Below are 17,340 nucleotides of genomic sequence, written 5' to 3' on the forward strand. Positions count from 1 at the left end.
TTCCATCAGTTTCTAGAGGCCGTGCGCCAGCAACCGGTTCATTTTGGACTGACAGACAGATTACTGCCAAATGCAGTTCTCCCCATGCAACACTTTAGCTTCAGCCAGTCAGTCTGTGTAGCTAATACCCCCTCTCACCACTATAGGTTACCTAAAGAACCTCAATACCTGAAGTCAAACTTTTGTTCCTGATGAAATATCTGTAAAGTGGTCAGGCAAGCATTACATTAAAGTCTCTCTCCACAGAAAAAGCCAATTTTAATCTCAAAACATTTTTTGGGAAAATGGGTTTTGTGTTACTTTACACTAATAATCATATTCATCACAATTTTATTATTTTAGACTTTCATTCGATTTCCTAGAATCTAAATAATTGACCAGTAGTAACATGTTTTAACTTCCCCTCCTACCACCTCAGTTCTTTGTCACTAGCTGTTTTCCAAAGCCTACACTCTAAAAAACAGAGGTACGATATGAGTACTTTTTTGTACTCGAAGGTACATTCTTTATAATTGTACCCTCAAAGGTACAATATTGGTCTTTACAGGGTCAGATTTGTTCCCTCTGAAGTACAATGTCTTTCCTGACAGCAATAAGTACAAATTTGTACCATTTAACCAGCCAAAAGGTACATTCAGTATTCTGCATCACTGTACTAATGAACAGTATATATTTAAATTGCACATTTTTTATTTGAAAGCCAGACAATTTTGTATCATCAAGTTTTTGAGCCATTTTTAGTTGATGACAATGTTTATAATCTTTATAATCTATACTGGCACAAAAACCATGGGTACAAAAAAGTACTTTCACTGAAAGGTACTTTTTTGAACCTTAATATAAGGTACAGCCCCAGCGACAAGCTTTGTACTCTTTTAAGTACAAATCTGTACTTATATTTCTTAGAGTGTAGGCTGCAGACAAGTTCCCTGAAAGCACTTTAAAGGGTTCCTGGAGAGAAATATGGAACAATCTAACAGTCTAGTCTCTACTATGTCTGCATGGGTTTCCTCCCACAGTCCAAAGATGTGCCATTCAGGTGAATTGGAGTTGTTCAAAATTGTCCCCAGGTGTCTGCCCTGGGATGGATTTGCAGCCTGTCCAGGGTTTAATCTGCCTTCCACTCGATGACTGCTGAATCCTGAAATGGATTAAGCAGTTGACAATGAGAAAGTGAGTAAATTATTAAAACTAACATTTTCAAATCTTCGACTTCATGACACATTTTTCCCCTTCATGTTGTTTGTGCACAGAGAATCTTGGGAAACTGAGGGCTGCACTTAAAACATCAGTTATGCTGGATGAATCTTTTGCCTTTATATGAAGGGCTTTTAGTTTGGAAAAGTCTTCAGTGATGACCAAAGAAATGCCGCCTAGCTCAGGTGCAGCCAATGACTTATGAAGTGTTGAGTCTTGGTTCCTCTCAGAAGTTTTTTCAGTGTTCTTTAGGGGTGTTTGATACTTGGTTCCTCTCGGTTCCTTCTCAGTGAGGAGATGGTGGAGTGCATATCTTACCTCTGAGATCAAATTTTGAAACACAGATCAAATTTTGGCCTTTTGTGTGTGTCATTATTAGTCCTTGCTCATGTACAACTAGACACTCAAATTGCTTCATGCTAAAAAAATATACTCATCTTTGGTTACAGCTGGGAACAAACTTTTCAGATTCCAGAACTTATTTTTGTGTTTGTAAAAGTGCAGAACGTTTTCAAAACCAGGTGTGGGAATCAGAACAGAACCCATTTTTACATTGGTGGAAATGTGTGGTTTTCCTCATGTTCTTATGAAACTTCTCATTTTTATTATTGGTTCCTCGTGTTGCTTCATTAGGAAAGCTTCCTTCTCCTTCTGTTGCTGGAAATGTAATGTACACAATGAGCATTTACCATGCTTTAGCTTGTGATAAATGACAAAACACAGACAATCTAGTTCATGCTTAACTGGGAAATCATCAGCTCCATCATCAGCCGACTTGCCAGGGAGAGCAGGTATAGATCTCTCAGACGATGCTTGGAAACCAGCAGACAGGTTGGGGCTATGGTGGGGTTTGAAGGGTGGGGGTGGAGCCAGGGTGGTTCTATGCAGGTTTCCTCATTGCAGCATCATAGTAAAGGAATCATTCACACAGCTCATAGAAGCATATGATTAATATGACTTTTTCTTCTGGTTCCCAGAAAACAGATTATTTTTTTTCCGCAATTGTAGTGATTATATGGGCAGTTGAGACCCAAGTTGAGAATAAAAAACATGAAAAAAGTGAGTTTTGCATAATATGCCCCCTTTACAGATTTGTTCTATGGGGCTCTGACTGATGCTGTCACTATAATTCTGAGGATTTGCAGTTAGAATCCTGGATCATATAGAACACAACTGGCCATGCTCTCTCTGGATGGGTAGATGGCACTCTCTCCTCACGGGATGTTGGTCATCACAAGCTTCTATTAACTGATGTATCAGAGCTTGGGTTTCAGTGATTTACACCCCCCCAGCATTACTTGTAGGAATTCATGTAAATGGGTATTGGGTTAGAAATATATTTATTAAAAAATGTTTTGTTTCATTAAATCTGTTTGCCACGTAAAGTAATGCTGCTCTGCACAACACGTCCAGTAAGCACACAGTGATCCACTGCTTTTTAGATGTGGATTAAATCATTCATAGAGAACTATTGCTGTGAGCATTCAGAGATCATGAATGGAAAGAAGCATTAGTCATAATAACCCTGAGGTGATTCAGTATGTATTTAGGGGGACTGTCCATTTGTGGCCTGACTGTCTGCAGGGGGAGCTCATAGTCAGGCACTGCTCCATTAAAATAATCAATATTCACCAAAAACCAAAATTGTGGTTCCACTGCCAGCATGATATTGAAATGGAAATGGAAGCTGAAGTGTGGTGGAACAGACTCTCAGTTCTGTGCTGTCTGGATTTGATTCCTCAGCGCTGCACAGAATTCCCCTCTCCAACAACACGCTGCAATGAGTCATCATATGGGAAAAAGAGTGCTGGAGGCACGCCTGCTCGGAGCGGAGTTCCCCTTTGTCTAACTCGCTTTCACACACACACACACACACACACACACACATGCATGTTGGTTTTATTATAATAGTGAGGACCATTACTAAAATAATATTATATTATTACCAGTGTTGGGAGTAACGGCGTTACTAACGCCGTTACTTTTTTCAGTAATGAGTAATCTAACTAATTACTATGGCTGTAACTATAACGCCGTTACCATTTCCAACACCCCGTTACTGCACGTTACTTTAGCGCTCTATGAACTTTTTTTTTTTTAACTTCGCTTTGCCCTGGTTAACCCCTCCTCTTTCCGGTGAACTTGAGCTTCTGGCCGCTGTGCCTGTAGGTTTACGTGGTTTGGCGTAGTGAAGTGAGGCACAATTGTGACGATTTGCTGCTCTAATCAATTCAGTGATTGCCGTGGACAGGCCAAGTTCCGAATTAAGGACGTTAAGCTCTTTTTAGCTGCTCCGGTTTTTGTGGTGCTGCTGCTTTCTCTTTTAGAGCTTAGATTCTCTGCCCGAACCCGACCTGACCCGAGAACCGACCCGAAATCGGGCTCCTATTTTTATTTTATATAAAGCTCTGGTGTGATAATCACAATGTTGCTAAGTAACCAATTATTATTTTTCACTAGCGAACGAAATAACGAAAACTTAAAGTGAAAAAAAAAAATTGTGTTAACTGAATCTAATAAAAACGGTAATTGTGTTTATAAAACCAACTAAAACGAACTGAAATTACTGATAGAATGCCCTAATTTTAGTGTTTAATTTATTTATAAGCGCTGTTTTCACTCTTGGAGTTGTACAGCGTGCGGTGTTGTGCCGATTCTGTTTGCAAAGCGGAGTCGGATATGGCACAGCAGCAGCAGCGCGCGGCACCTCGTGGTCCTGGCGTTAGTTCTCGTTTAAAGCGCTCGCGCTAGCCGAAAAATACGACAAAAACACTGAGAAACTATGTATGGGATTACAATATGAGCCCGAGGCAGATGAAAGAGAAACAGGAGATACAGTGTGTGAGAACATTTACCTGTGAGTAGCTTATACCAGAAATCTCTCTCACCCTCTCTCTCTCTCTCTCTCTCTCTCTCTCTCTCGTTTTTTAGATTGATCTCTCTGATGAGATGTGTGAATAGTAAAAACTAGCAAGCCCACCCTAAAAACAAATTAAAACTTACTGAACAGAAAAAACAAAATAAAATTAAACTATAATAAAAATAAAAAATGTAATCACGTAGCTCTGGGCGCACGTGAACGTCTCGCGTTTGACTTGCAGCACTGTGTGTAGCTGTTTTAAAAAAATAATTTTAATTAAATAATAGTTCTATGCTTCTATGTTACAGTGTAAATTAACATAATTCTGATTATATTTCACTCATTCAATCAGCCCGAAAACAGACAGTTTATGGTTCGGGTTGGGTGGGCTTGGGCAGAACGTGCACGGGCTAGGGCTGGGTCGGGTCGGATTTTTTGGCCCGATCTAAGCTCTATTCTCTTTTGGTGAAGCTATTATATTAATACCATTTTAACGGTCATTAGATTGTTGTTTTTGTCCATTATTTTGTTTTGTTTATATATACATATTTCCTTTGAGTGTGGCTTGGTTTGTTTAATTTCATCCCCAGACGAGTTTTTCCGTTTTTTCCGGTTTTTTTCAGTATTACAAGTTTTAGTAATTTTCTTTGGCTGTGTGGAGAATTTCGTTTTGTTTTTTTGAAATTCGTTAGATTATATTCTTGTCAACATTTTGGGTTAATTTCCGTTTGTTATTTTTCTAATAATAATAGTAAATACATAATTGATTTCCTTTTTTGACGGGCAAATAAGAAAACGCGATAGTTACTTTTACTGGTAACTAGTTACTTTTATAGTGGAGTAACTCCGTTAGTAACTCAGTTACTTTTTTGGAGAAGTAACTATATCTGATTACTTTTTCAAAGTAACGTACCCAACACTGATTATTACACACACTTATCCTACTAATGCTAAACTCTAACATCATTTGACTGCTCCCTGCACTTAAACCTAACCTTAATCTTACTAACCCTAAACTAACTAAACTAACTCTAACCCTAATCTTAAACTCATTAACTTACACTTAATCATAACCCTAACCATATACTAACCCTAAATACATGACCTCATTAAATTGAAACCTAACACGAAATCTATCCTTTATCATGTTAACCCTAAACACAAACTTAAACAGTACATCAGTATCTGAACTAGACCTATACCTAAACTCACTATCAGAATCCTTTTTTGAATCTTTTAGATTTTCTAAAAAAAAAAGAGTGAGAAAAAAGCTCAGCTCTGTCTCTGTCTCACTCTCTCTCTCTCACACACAGAATATGAACAATGAAAAAAAAACAACTAAATTCTAAGCTCTGACCCAAAATCAAATTAGCTTTAGCTTCTCTTTCAAACCCATTTCTGCTCAGAACTCCAGAGAGACGCTGAAAAACCCGTAACTAAATATTACTGACATTTCAGCGATCACCACTTGGCTCCGGATTTGAAGAAGTGGGCTACTTTTAGAGCAACTACTGTGTGTGTATGAAGTCATGCTGTGTCATCGAGACTGGTTCCCCCGCCAAAAAAAGCCAAACTGCTTCAAGACAAATAGAGAAGTGTGGTTCTGCAGGACTGGGCTGGTGTTTACGGGCCTTGTTGCCAATTTAACAATAATGGGACCATGAGCTGATTATTCACCACTGCTCCTCAGAGTTACACTCTTACAAGAGTTTCCAAGTGTAAGTAGTACATCCAAACCTTTCAGAAGTCTTAAACATTTCCAAACCAGAGTCCACGTGTTTGCTTTATTGTACAAATTTTCACTGCTTAGTTTTGGCAGTTTAATGATCGGACTAAAAAACGTTGCATATTCACTTAGGTGGGCTGTGAATTTAAATACAAATACATTGTTTGGTTTGTAGAAAATCATATTTGTCTTTCTATTCAGCCATAATCTTATTATAGCTAGATTGATCTATTAACTCTAACTGAAGACAATTAAAAAAAAGAAAATTCTAAAAAAGAAAATTCTAAAAAGGTTTTAAATTTTTTTATTTTAAATTAAAGGTGTAACATTAAGAGAAGAAAAATGTTCTTTTGATGACTATTGATGTACCAAGTGAAAGGTCAATAGATGGGCTTAATGGGAAATTAGTTCAAGAAAAGAGAATTCCAATTATGTCATTCCAGAACATTGGCAAAACATTTCCTATAATCGGTCTAAAAATTTTAACCATCCAAAAATATGTTTTCATTCTCCAAACAAATTGGACCATGGTTCAGCTGATCCAGTTTAATACCAACTTTTTTGGTTGGACGAAATTTTGGTCCTTTGATCTGAACTATGATTTATGGCACCTTTCACACATGCTTTTTTTGGTTCAAACAAAAAATGAAAAATGTAACGGATCTCTATACTAAACAGGTTAGATGTGAAAGCATCTATGTTTACAAAGCAGGTAAAAGTGCTCCACCCACAAGTTAGGACTTCCTGCGCATGTACCGGTCTGTTTGAGACCCACGTCTGTCCTAGAGCCCAAAGGTCAGATCAGCAGCCTTGAAACTATCAAGCATTTGTTATGTTATAATTATGTTTAAACTAGAGAAGTGATAAATGTAGTTTTCAAGTTTACACCTACATCAGAAACAGATAATTGCAGAGTGTAACACCTCTTATGTGCAGAGAATGCCTTGACTGGGACTCTCCAGGTGATCTGAGTAGAAGTGGGACAGTGTGTGTGTGTGTGTGTGTGTTCATATCATTCACATCTACCATTTTCCATTTATATACTTATATTACACTCAATATCCATTCATAACACTGACTGTTATTGTTCAGTCATCAGCTTCAAACCCTTCTAATCTACACACACACACACACACACATTTAACATTTAACAAACATTATTTAACATCCATATATGTCCATATAATGTCTTCTTAGTATAAAAATCTTCTCCTAAATTAGTCTGCTGGAAGGACATTCTACCTAGTCAAGTTTAAGGCAATACATACACTGTATAGGATGTGGAGCCCTTAATCTGTTTTCTGTCAGCTCAATGGCGCCATCTGGAGGATTACCATGCATAATACAAAACTGTCCTGTAATCCAAGTGAAATTGTGACAATCAGGACTGTTTATCCAATAATAAGATTTAAAAAAGCTCTATATGGGGATTAAAAACAAAGACACTTCTTTTATACCTTTGTTGTGGTGTCTGAACTTTTCCATCTTTCAGCAAAAAAGGCTTCAATCTGTGCTTTTAATACACAAAAAACATGGTTCAGACCCTCATTTCTGTAAACTGTTTAAAAAAAACATCTGACAGTGAGCTACAGGAGAGTTTACAGTGTTCTTCATTCTGGTGTTTCTTCATCTCCTCTTAACCTTATAAAACAAGCTCTGCTTATTCTCTTCTTTCTCTCCCTCTCCCTCTCTTTGTTTACACTTATATTCATCAAAAAAGCTCCAAAGAGTCTTCTGGAATGACTAAACCTGTGTCTCTGCCTTCTGAAAAAAAATACTATTGGTTTATCTCCATCCTCACTACTTCAGAAGATATCTTCATATGACTGGTCTTTCCATCTGATCGCCTGATGTCTGATATAGATTTTATCTCATTATTATTGACATTGGTAACAAACATAAAAAAAACATATCTTTTTTGTCTGTGGAGAAATAAAGCAGATGTCAGCACTGTTTTATTAAAAGATCACTGAATTTCAGTACATTTTGTATTATGTAGCAGATGAACACAGTGATATTTGAGAAGTGAAATTAAGTAAATAGGATTCATAGAAAGTGTGCAATAATTTGTTAAACTAAATTAGGCAGGTGAATAAATTTGGACCCCAACAGGAATAACAGCCTCTAAATGCTTCCTATAGCCACCAATTAGATTCTGGCTTCATTCTGGTTGAAGGTATTTTGGAGCATTCTTCTTTACAAAACATCTCCAGTTCAGTCAGGTTTGATCGTTTCCGAGCATGGACAGCACGTCCATTTGTCTTGGAATGCTGTGTTCTTTTAGCTGGCTTGTCCCTCCCAATGTGCTTTAGCATACCTCAAGCGACTCTGTTTGTGGCGTGTGCTCAGAAAGGGCTTCTTATGCATTAGTCTCCCACACAGTCTCTCCTTGTGTAAAGTGCGCTAAATAGTTGAATGATGCACAGTGACTCCATCTGCAGCAAGATGATGTTTTAGGTCTTTGGAGCTGATCTGTGGGTCTGACTATAACTGTTCTCACCATCCTTCTCCTCTGATTATCTGAGATTTTTCTTGGCCTGCCACTTTATGTCTTAACTAGAACTGTGTCCGTGGTTCTGGTCATGTTCCTCACAGTGGAAACTGACAGCTGAAATCTTTGAGATTTTAGCTTTTTGTATCCTTACTCTAAACCAAGATGTTGAACAATCTGTGTTTTCAGGTCATTTGAGAGGTTTTGTTTTGAGGCTCCCATGTTGTCACTCTTCAGAGAAGATGCAAAGAAGAGAAGAACTTGTAATCGGCCACTTTAACCCTTTCTCATAGCTGGATTCACCTGTGTATGTAGGTCAAATGTCAAAGAGCTTACCAAACACATTTTGTGTTCCAATAATTAGTGACGAAAGTATTCAAATCAAGCAAATGACAAGGGTTCCCAAATGTATGCACCTGCCTAATGTTGTTTAAATAATTATTGCACTTTTTCTGTAAATAAACCTTATCTCACTTTTCAAACTTCCCTGTGTTCTTCTGCTGTATGATATATTTAACTGAACAACTAATCATTTATAAAGAAAAATAATGAAACTTATCTTTTATCCTCTTTATACTGCAGCTTTCTGTATTTTTTATTTTACACAAAAAAACACACACAAAAAACATGTAAATTCAAAACCCAGAAAAGGATGAAAGAAACACAGCAGTGTTGAGTCATGCCAAAGCAAACTGTTTATTACATATTTCTATTTCCAGTTTGTCACAACAAGATCATTAACACTTAATTGTGTTATAACAAAAGAATTGGTGAGACGTGTGGTGACAAATGAGCAATAAGCCTTCTATCAAAGTACAAAAACAAGCTCAGCTAAAAGAATCAGGTATCAGTGTGTTTGGTTTGACCTCTTTAATCAGAAACGAATCCGCGGTTACTTTCAGTAACACACAGCCTCGGTTATCATCCCTACTATATGATTTCAGTAGGTAGAGACTTTTATTTTGAATTTCTGATGCTACCAAAGTGCCTAACAATGAATATTAAATGTAATAACACATTTTCGCTTCCTCTTGATATACGAGGCCTAACTACTGATTACAAAACCTCCTTCACTACAGATGGGCCTAAAGACGCTTAGCGATGAGGGAGTAGAGGAGTATTATGCCTGTAAGCTTCATTTTATATATATATATATATATATATATATATATATATATATATATATATATATATATATATATATATATATATATATATATAATCACTAAATTGGGTGGTACATAAGAAAAATCGTCCAACACACTAAACTCTACGCCTTTATCATAAAACTGTATAAAAGCTTCTTGTGTTTGCACTTTAGTTGTGTTTTTTATTGTTTTTTTTTTATGTGTGGCACATAAATACAAATAGTAACTAGTATCTGTACAACATTTACAATGTATGAAAAATGCGACAACACAAATCCGTGACTGAAATATATAAAAAGCTTCTCCGGCTGAGAAATAAGGACTAAACGTGAACTAAAAACATTCCTGAAAATGACATTCCAAACAAAGGCACGAACAGAACAGAAGAAGAACATGCAAAGAAACTACAGAGTCAGTACGATTTGTGCAACAGAGCAAAACTAGCCTGTGACAGTCCAGCATAGAGCCGAGTCCGTGTCTATGGCCTAGCTACAGTTATCTCAAACACTGTGACGCACCGTGACGTGAGACTAGCTAAGTGAAGTCAGTACGAGTGCTTGTGAACAGAAAGTGTCTGTGGTGGAGATACATTCATGGCATTTACAGTGAGAGCTGCTGTACAGCTGCTTCTGCTCTACGTCAAGTATCAGGTGATTACTGTCATATCGATTTACATCAACTATGACTGATGTGTGTGTTTTCCTCCTGTTTCACAGACAATATAAACATTTCAAAAATCCTCGTATCTCCAAAACAGCAACGTTACAGGAGGAGGATAAAAACCTTCTTAACGTTTAATGGAAGTTGATGTTACAAAATTCATTTTGGAGCATTTCTATTTGGTCCGTTCATCATGAAATTTCTGATATAATGTAAAGAGCAACTGCCAGATTTACATTATGGGGAAAAGTAAAAATATGAGATACAAGGTTTTTGAATGATCATACCTGTGTGATTTGCACTGTTGCATGACTGATTGCACTGAATTCACCCGAATTAAATGTGCACAAAATTTCTTTCCCTATATATTACACATGATTCTAGATGTTCAGATAAGCTGTTATGATTTATGTGAATTAAAATGAATCTCTGCAAGTGCAGTTTAGGTTGCAGGTTATTCACCAACTGGTGTTTAAACTGCATTTGTACAGTACTGGTATTATTACAGTATTCAGTTCTGATGGAAAGTAAATGGTTAAATTTGTGAAACTAAACTATGTCTTGAATCCAGAATCTACACCTGGATTGCACAAACACTGGCAAAAAACTGAACTGCTGATGTTACTGATTGGATATTAGTGTCATGCATACCAGTGTTTCACACAAGTGTTTGACATCCAGGGCTGGAATCTGGATTTAAAGTACAAATTGTATCTGTAACATCCAAATAAGATCTGAATTCGGATTTAACACATTCACATCTGAGATCTGATATATTTTTCTTATGCAGAGACAAATGTGCACACTCACACCAGGTATGCTCAGAGCATCACTATTTTCAGTGTAAATCAGCCAAAGCTGTTCCATAAGAGGCACCATTTACCCTTCCTTTCCTCACGGGGGCGCCACACGTCTGCTCTTGTGGGAATAAGCTAAACATTTACATTTATCAGTATGAAAAATAAACTTTGTATTATTATTATTATTATTATTTTTACACGTCCTTCTTCAAAATAAAGATCTATTCTTCGTTCTGTTCTCAGTCCTTCATTCAGTTTCATTATGTATCATTATGTAAACTGAATACACTACATAACAACATCCATACATTATCATGTATGTACTATTCTGTGCAAAGGTATTCACTCTAGAAACACACTGTTCCCTCTGGTTGTGCTTCACATGCAGCATGAATCTTCACTATTCAAAGTGTTTTTCTACGACAAGAAAACATCATTTCTCTCTGTTTTTTGGGTGCTAACGTGTTTCATTTGTTTGTGTGAAAAAAAAATGTTTTTGTGAATGAATGCCAAAACGGTTATAGTTTTCTGTCGATTGGCGGGTATATGCAAATGCACTAATTTTGTGACCTTAAAAACAGTAAATGTCTCTTCTTTCTTTAAGACCTAATCATTAGCTAGTGAGGGTAGAATTCTGGGCACCATGCCTGTATGCGAATGCTCAATTTGGGCCTGTTTAAAAATTCAGTCCTGCCTAGAACACCCCCAATAACTTCAGTGTAAGTGGGCGGGGCTAAACTGCTGCATGCCAAATACATGAGATGCAAATACAGCTCTGGAAAAAAATAAGAAACCCTTAAAAATGATGTGTTTCTTTAATTTTACCAATTTGAAAACATCATGAATATAAGAGAAAGATGGATAGCACCAGGAGTGGCATAAAGATATCCAAAAGCGGTGTGTAAGACTGGTGGAGGAGAACATGCCAAGATGCATGAAAACTGTGATTAAAACCAGGGTTATTCCACCAAATATTGATTTCAGAACTCTTAAATTTTTGGGTTTTTTTGTTTTCTTTGCATTATTTAAGGTCTGAAAGCTCGGCATCTTTTCTGTTATTTCAGCCCTTTCTTATTTTCTGCAAATAAATGCTCTTAATGATATATTTTTATTTCGAATTTGGGAGAAATGTGGTCTATAGAATAAAACAACAATGTTCATTTTACTCAAACATATACCTATAAATAGCAAAATCAGAGAAACTGATTCAGAAACTGAAGTGCTCTCTTATTTTTTCCAGAACTTTATGTGCAAATGTCATCACAAAAATATCGTATGTGCTGCTTCTATGTATAACAAAGAAAACAGAGTACACATACCCATTATTACTATACGTGGGCGGGGCTAAACAGACATATACAGCCAATGAGATGACTTTTAAAAAGAGCGGATAACAGAACATAATGTGTATAACTAAAACATATGTATAATATGGAACACATACTACTGTATTTGGTAAGCAACAACTTTTTGATCAAATATTGTGGTAAAAAAAAGTTGTAAGATGTAAAATATGTAGCTTTAAACTGTTTTAGCTAAAACATGAAAGCTTATGAAGGTCATATAAAAAATAATCAGTTAAATTTAACAAAAAAAGAGAGAAAAAATATTTTCAGAAAAATATTTCGGAGATTTCTTTTTAATGTGGCCAACTGAACTCCCTACTACCAGTGTCTTACTAATACCAGTGTAGCACACTATACTAGTATACTTACTATACACTACATACACTACTCTACTCACACTGTGGGACACGGTGTTGCAGTGAATATCCTAATAGCCTGTCAGGAATCACACAGACTGAGAACACTGATCATCCGATCCTCTGAAAAACGTATAGAGGGGGGATTCCATTCTTACCCAAAACTCTTTCATGGTCTGAGGGCTGAATTATGCTTCTGCTTCTGTGCGCTGAAGACAAACTGTCTTCCTGACGTTTATTACAGAGTTCTAGTTTCTGGGGCACAACTGATTCATCAGCTTGGTTGGCACCATGCCACTGCCAGAGTCAGAAACAGTGACTGAACAGTGAACAGGGACTAATGAGAGGCTTTAGTTTAGGTTTCAGAGGCTAATGTTCTGCAAATTGGACCAAAAATAGTAAACATCTTCTTTTGTTACTTGATGTCTTAATAAATCACACTAATTACAGTATACTCACATGTAATATTAAAGTATCCACAAGGGGCACTATTAGGTCGCATTTGTAAAATATATTTGTAACTGTATGTTGGAAAATAAAGTAAATTCATAGAAATTGTGTCTATAATTTTCTGTAGAGGATTTGTTCACTATTCACACGTGTCATTAGAACATGTGTCATTTGAGCAGAAGTGCACCGTAAAACTGTATATTTACTTTAAACATTTTTATTTTTAAGCTATTCTATCAATTTGTTCCAGTCTGTCAGTGGCCTAAGACAAATTTCACTGGACTAAATGTTTGCATTTTTGCAGATACGCATATATTAGTGAGTAATTCTTCAATTTCTCCAGTTTGCAAAAAAAAAATAATTCAGCCCTAAGAGAAGTGCTGTTCAACGACAACAAAAGAGACTATGAGGAAGGTCCTGCCTGCACACACACGGCTTTCTGTAAGACTAGGGTCAAGTGCTGCAGTAATTAGTGCTGGTCTGACTGTGTTCAGGTGGAGAAGCTCTGAAATCACTGCTGATCCAGAGAGGTAGTGTGTTCTATAGTGAGAGATGCAGCTTCCAGTTCTGTCCCTTATCTTAAACACCTGCAGCGTGTCAGCTCTGGACTCTGGCATGGCGGTGAGTGTGAAGGTAAACCGATGTGTGTGTGTGAGTGAGTGTGTGTGAGTGTGTGTGTGTGAGAGAGAGACAGCACAGAATTGCATGAGCATGAGTGGATTTTTTGATGCAGTTCTCTTCCTGGCAACACGAGGGCAGCAGGGCTCGGTGGTGTCTGCAGCAGCTCTAATGCTTGATCTCCAGGATGGAGGGGTTGTGGTCCAGGATGGCCAGGATGATCTTGTCCATGTACTGCCTGAGACGGAAATTGATCTCCTCTTGTTCCTTCAAGGCGTCGACCAGCTAAAGAACACAAAACCACAGGAATCAGGATTACGTAATCAATAACACACACAAACACACATTATATACAGTGTGTTTTTATTAGTTTTAGGATGTCATTTGTTTGGTGGTTCATAACTTACTAAGTAAAATGTATTAATCTCAATGTCACAGCTAATATATCCTGTATAATTTCTTATATACATGACTTATTTATTGAGACACTGCAATTCTGTAATTTATAAGCCAATGTGCAGTATTCTCAGCGCAGTATTTTGAAGTATATTTTATTATTTTATACTACTCTATTTTGCAATTTGTACACACATATATATATATGTGTTATTTTGTATAAATGTTGTATAAAAAAATTTAAAGAATAACTGATCTCTCCTAAAAGGGAGAAATACTTGAGATACAGTTATTCAATTGAAAGGGCTCGGTTTTTTTTTGCAATGAAAGTAAATTCCTTTGTCTAAAAAATTAAAAACTGTAAAATTGAATTTTTTCTTTTTCATTAAAATAAACACTTTAAACACTGCAGGTCAAAATCTTTTTGTTGTTTTTTTACAACCTGTGTTTTTTATACACATTATGTCCTGTTATCCGCCTTTTTTAAAATTATCTCATTGGCTGTGTGTCTGTTAAGCCCCGCCCACATATAGTAATAATGGGTATGTGTACTCTGTTTTCTTTGTTATACATAGAAGCAGCACATACAACATTTTTGTGATGACATTTGCACATACAGCTCTGGAACAAAATAAGAGAGCGCTTCAGTTTCTGAATCAATTTCTCTGATTTTGCTATTAGGGTATATGTTTGAGTAAAATGAACATTGTTGTTTATATTCTATAAATTCATCTGTATATCTATAAAACTAGGAAAAGGAAAAAGAAGAAGCCCACGTATTTGCACTGAAACAGTTGGGGAGCACTCATTAAGACCTGTGCTTTAATATTTTGGGAGTTTGTGTATGTGCACATATGTGTATAAAGCACCTGAGCTAAGATTGTCTGGCTGTCATCTTTATTTTTATTTTTAAACAGCACAAAAATAAAAAATAAAATTGTTTAATAGATTTATGATAGTACAGACTACAATTAGGCAGCATTATGGATCCCAGGACTAATGATGCTTCTTTACAAGTTTCTGAGCATTGTACTTATTTATTGTGTTTTCTTAGTTTTGATAGAACTGCTGTGGGAAGCGGAATCACATTCAGCTTCTTCACTGGTGTTTTACTGGTGTTCAGTATTAGTGTGGGGTAAACTCTCACCTCGTCTCTGGAGGCATTGTCGATCTCGGCGGCGAGAGACTGGGCCTTGGTGTGGCAGGCGAACAGGTTTTTAGCCTCGTACAGACTGAGGCTCAGGATCTGCCCATTCAGATCATCATTCTGATCCCGGAGTTTATGGTTCTCCTGTTAGGAGCAGAGAAACACAGAATTAAAGTTAATGTACTAAATTAAAGTACTTCTTAACATCACTTATTTACAGAGATTCTGACAACTAAGCAAACTGCAAAAAATAAAATAAAATTGTAAATGATTTTTATTTTATATTAAAATAAACACTGTAAACACTGCATGGCAATTATTATTTTATTTTTTTACAACCTGAATAAAAAAAAGGGAAACTGTGTAAAATGCAAATACATATAAAAAAAACAGAATGCAATGATTTGCAAAACTCATAGATCCATATTTTTTACAAAACATAATATACAACACATATCAGATGCAGAAGGTTACATTTTTCTCTCATTAAAGTATAGAAGAATAACTAATTTAGAACTTGATAGCAGCTACACATCCCAAAACACTGGAAAAGTAAGCGGAAAAGATCTGTGTTAATGTCCAGGAGTCCCAGAGATCATAACTGTCCTGTCTCTCTCTGGATAGGTAGGCCAGGCCTTGCTCTCCCCCATTACTCAGACATGGGTGTGTGCTTGCTGATATATCAGCATTAGCAGTTAGCATTCTCCTCCAAGCATGTAGAGCTTTTTGAGTGTTGCATTAGAGGCAGTTTGAGAAGATGTGGTGGAGCTTCTTTATGTGTCTCGGACAGTGTTGTGCCAGTTCACAGCTTTTCTGAACTAGTTCAAGTTCAGTTCATACATGCTCAAAGTGAACAGTTCACGTTCAAAGTTCACAATTTTAATTCTGAACTATTTCAAAGTTCAGTTCATTTTACTTTTTTCGTGAGATATTCAAATAAATATTTATTTTCACACTACAAGCTAGAAATCACTATATCGTTCTTTGAAACTGCTCATTGTAGATATTTGCTCTCTTCATTGGTCTCTCTCTCTCTCTGTATCTCTCTCTTTTTCTCTGTTTCTCTTTCTTTCTCTCTCTCTCTCTCTCGTGCCCCGATATATTGCAGCAATAGGAGCAATGTGCAACTAACTCACATGCACACAGGGTCGTTTCAAAACATTTGGTGGCCCCAAGCAAAATTGACCCCTACAATATAAGGGATAGGTTGAGGTTTTGGTGTGCTGTTTGCATGATTCAATGAAGTGAAACTAATGTCAGTTATTACCTTTATCTGTTCTAGTGTTAAAGACAGTGATGTTAAAGCTAGTGTGCATGGATACTGCTGAACATGTTCCAGTCTGGTTATATGCTACTGTCAGGGGGATTCTGATAACAGTATCCTGCACTGACCATTCCAGAATTTAGAAGTTTTTTATTGCAATCAGTTCATAACCAGACATTGTCTGGGGGCCCCAAGCAATTGCTGTACGCAAATAACACACCTCTAGTATTTCAGTCCCGCTCACACACACTAAATTTACCAGGAGTGATTCAGCCATATACTGCTTTTCCATTAGTGTGCAAAACTGGCAGTCAACCAATGCAGAACTTATTTACATATAACAGTCTTATACACACAGTCTGCTTAATTATATACATTAAAAACAGAATTTAGACCTTAATGCATTTTTATTCTTTACATTTACTCTGGAGGTGGGCAGCTTCAGTTCAGCCCCTGTCTAAGGTGTGTATCTTTTACACCTGCCTTATTTAGTCTGGACTTTCAGACTTTGGTCCGAACCAAACTAGCAGGTGTGAATAGGGGCCGTGAACCCCAGTCTGGACCAAAGGACCAGAGTTTGGTACCACCCTAAAGAGGTGGTCTGGGTTTGGATCTAGTGAACCACGGTCGGGTTTATTTGCAGTTTGAAAGCAACTTTCAAGATGAATTGCAGACAGTTTCTAAACAAACCAGAGGGGAAAACTCGCAACTCATAACATTCACAACTTGCAGAAGTCATAAAATTCTACACATCAATTAATATGTATATAATAAGTATAGAGGAACTTAAATCCACACACTGAACTGCAGTGTGAAATCAAAACTAACTGGACAAAATGTACACAATGTAACAAAGGGCATTTTCACACCTGTAGTTTGTT

At 36.8% G+C, this 17,340-nt stretch overlaps 1 protein-coding gene across 2 annotated transcripts in view; it reads right to left on the reverse strand.

The window, feature by feature from the left end:
• Nucleotides 1-8,946: 8,946 nt before the first annotated feature.
• rab11fip4a (RAB11 family interacting protein 4 (class II) a) overlaps nucleotides 8,947-17,340 on the reverse strand; it is a 91,874-nt gene continuing 83,480 nt past the window's right edge. For both annotated transcript variants that reach the window (XM_007233757.3, XM_007233758.4), the window contains 2 exons: nucleotides 15,196-15,339; nucleotides 8,947-13,937 (listed from right to left, as the gene is read on the reverse strand). In XM_007233757.3, coding sequence (XP_007233819.1) covers nucleotides 13,821-13,937; nucleotides 15,196-15,339 — 261 coding nt within the window. In that variant the 3' untranslated portion in view covers nucleotides 8,947-13,820. The remainder of the gene's footprint in view (nucleotides 13,938-15,195; nucleotides 15,340-17,340) is intronic.

Source organism: Astyanax mexicanus, chromosome 19, assembly GCF_023375975.1.
Source record: "Astyanax mexicanus isolate ESR-SI-001 chromosome 19, AstMex3_surface, whole genome shotgun sequence".
Taxonomy (NCBI): Eukaryota; Metazoa; Chordata; class Actinopteri; order Characiformes; family Acestrorhamphidae; genus Astyanax; species Astyanax mexicanus.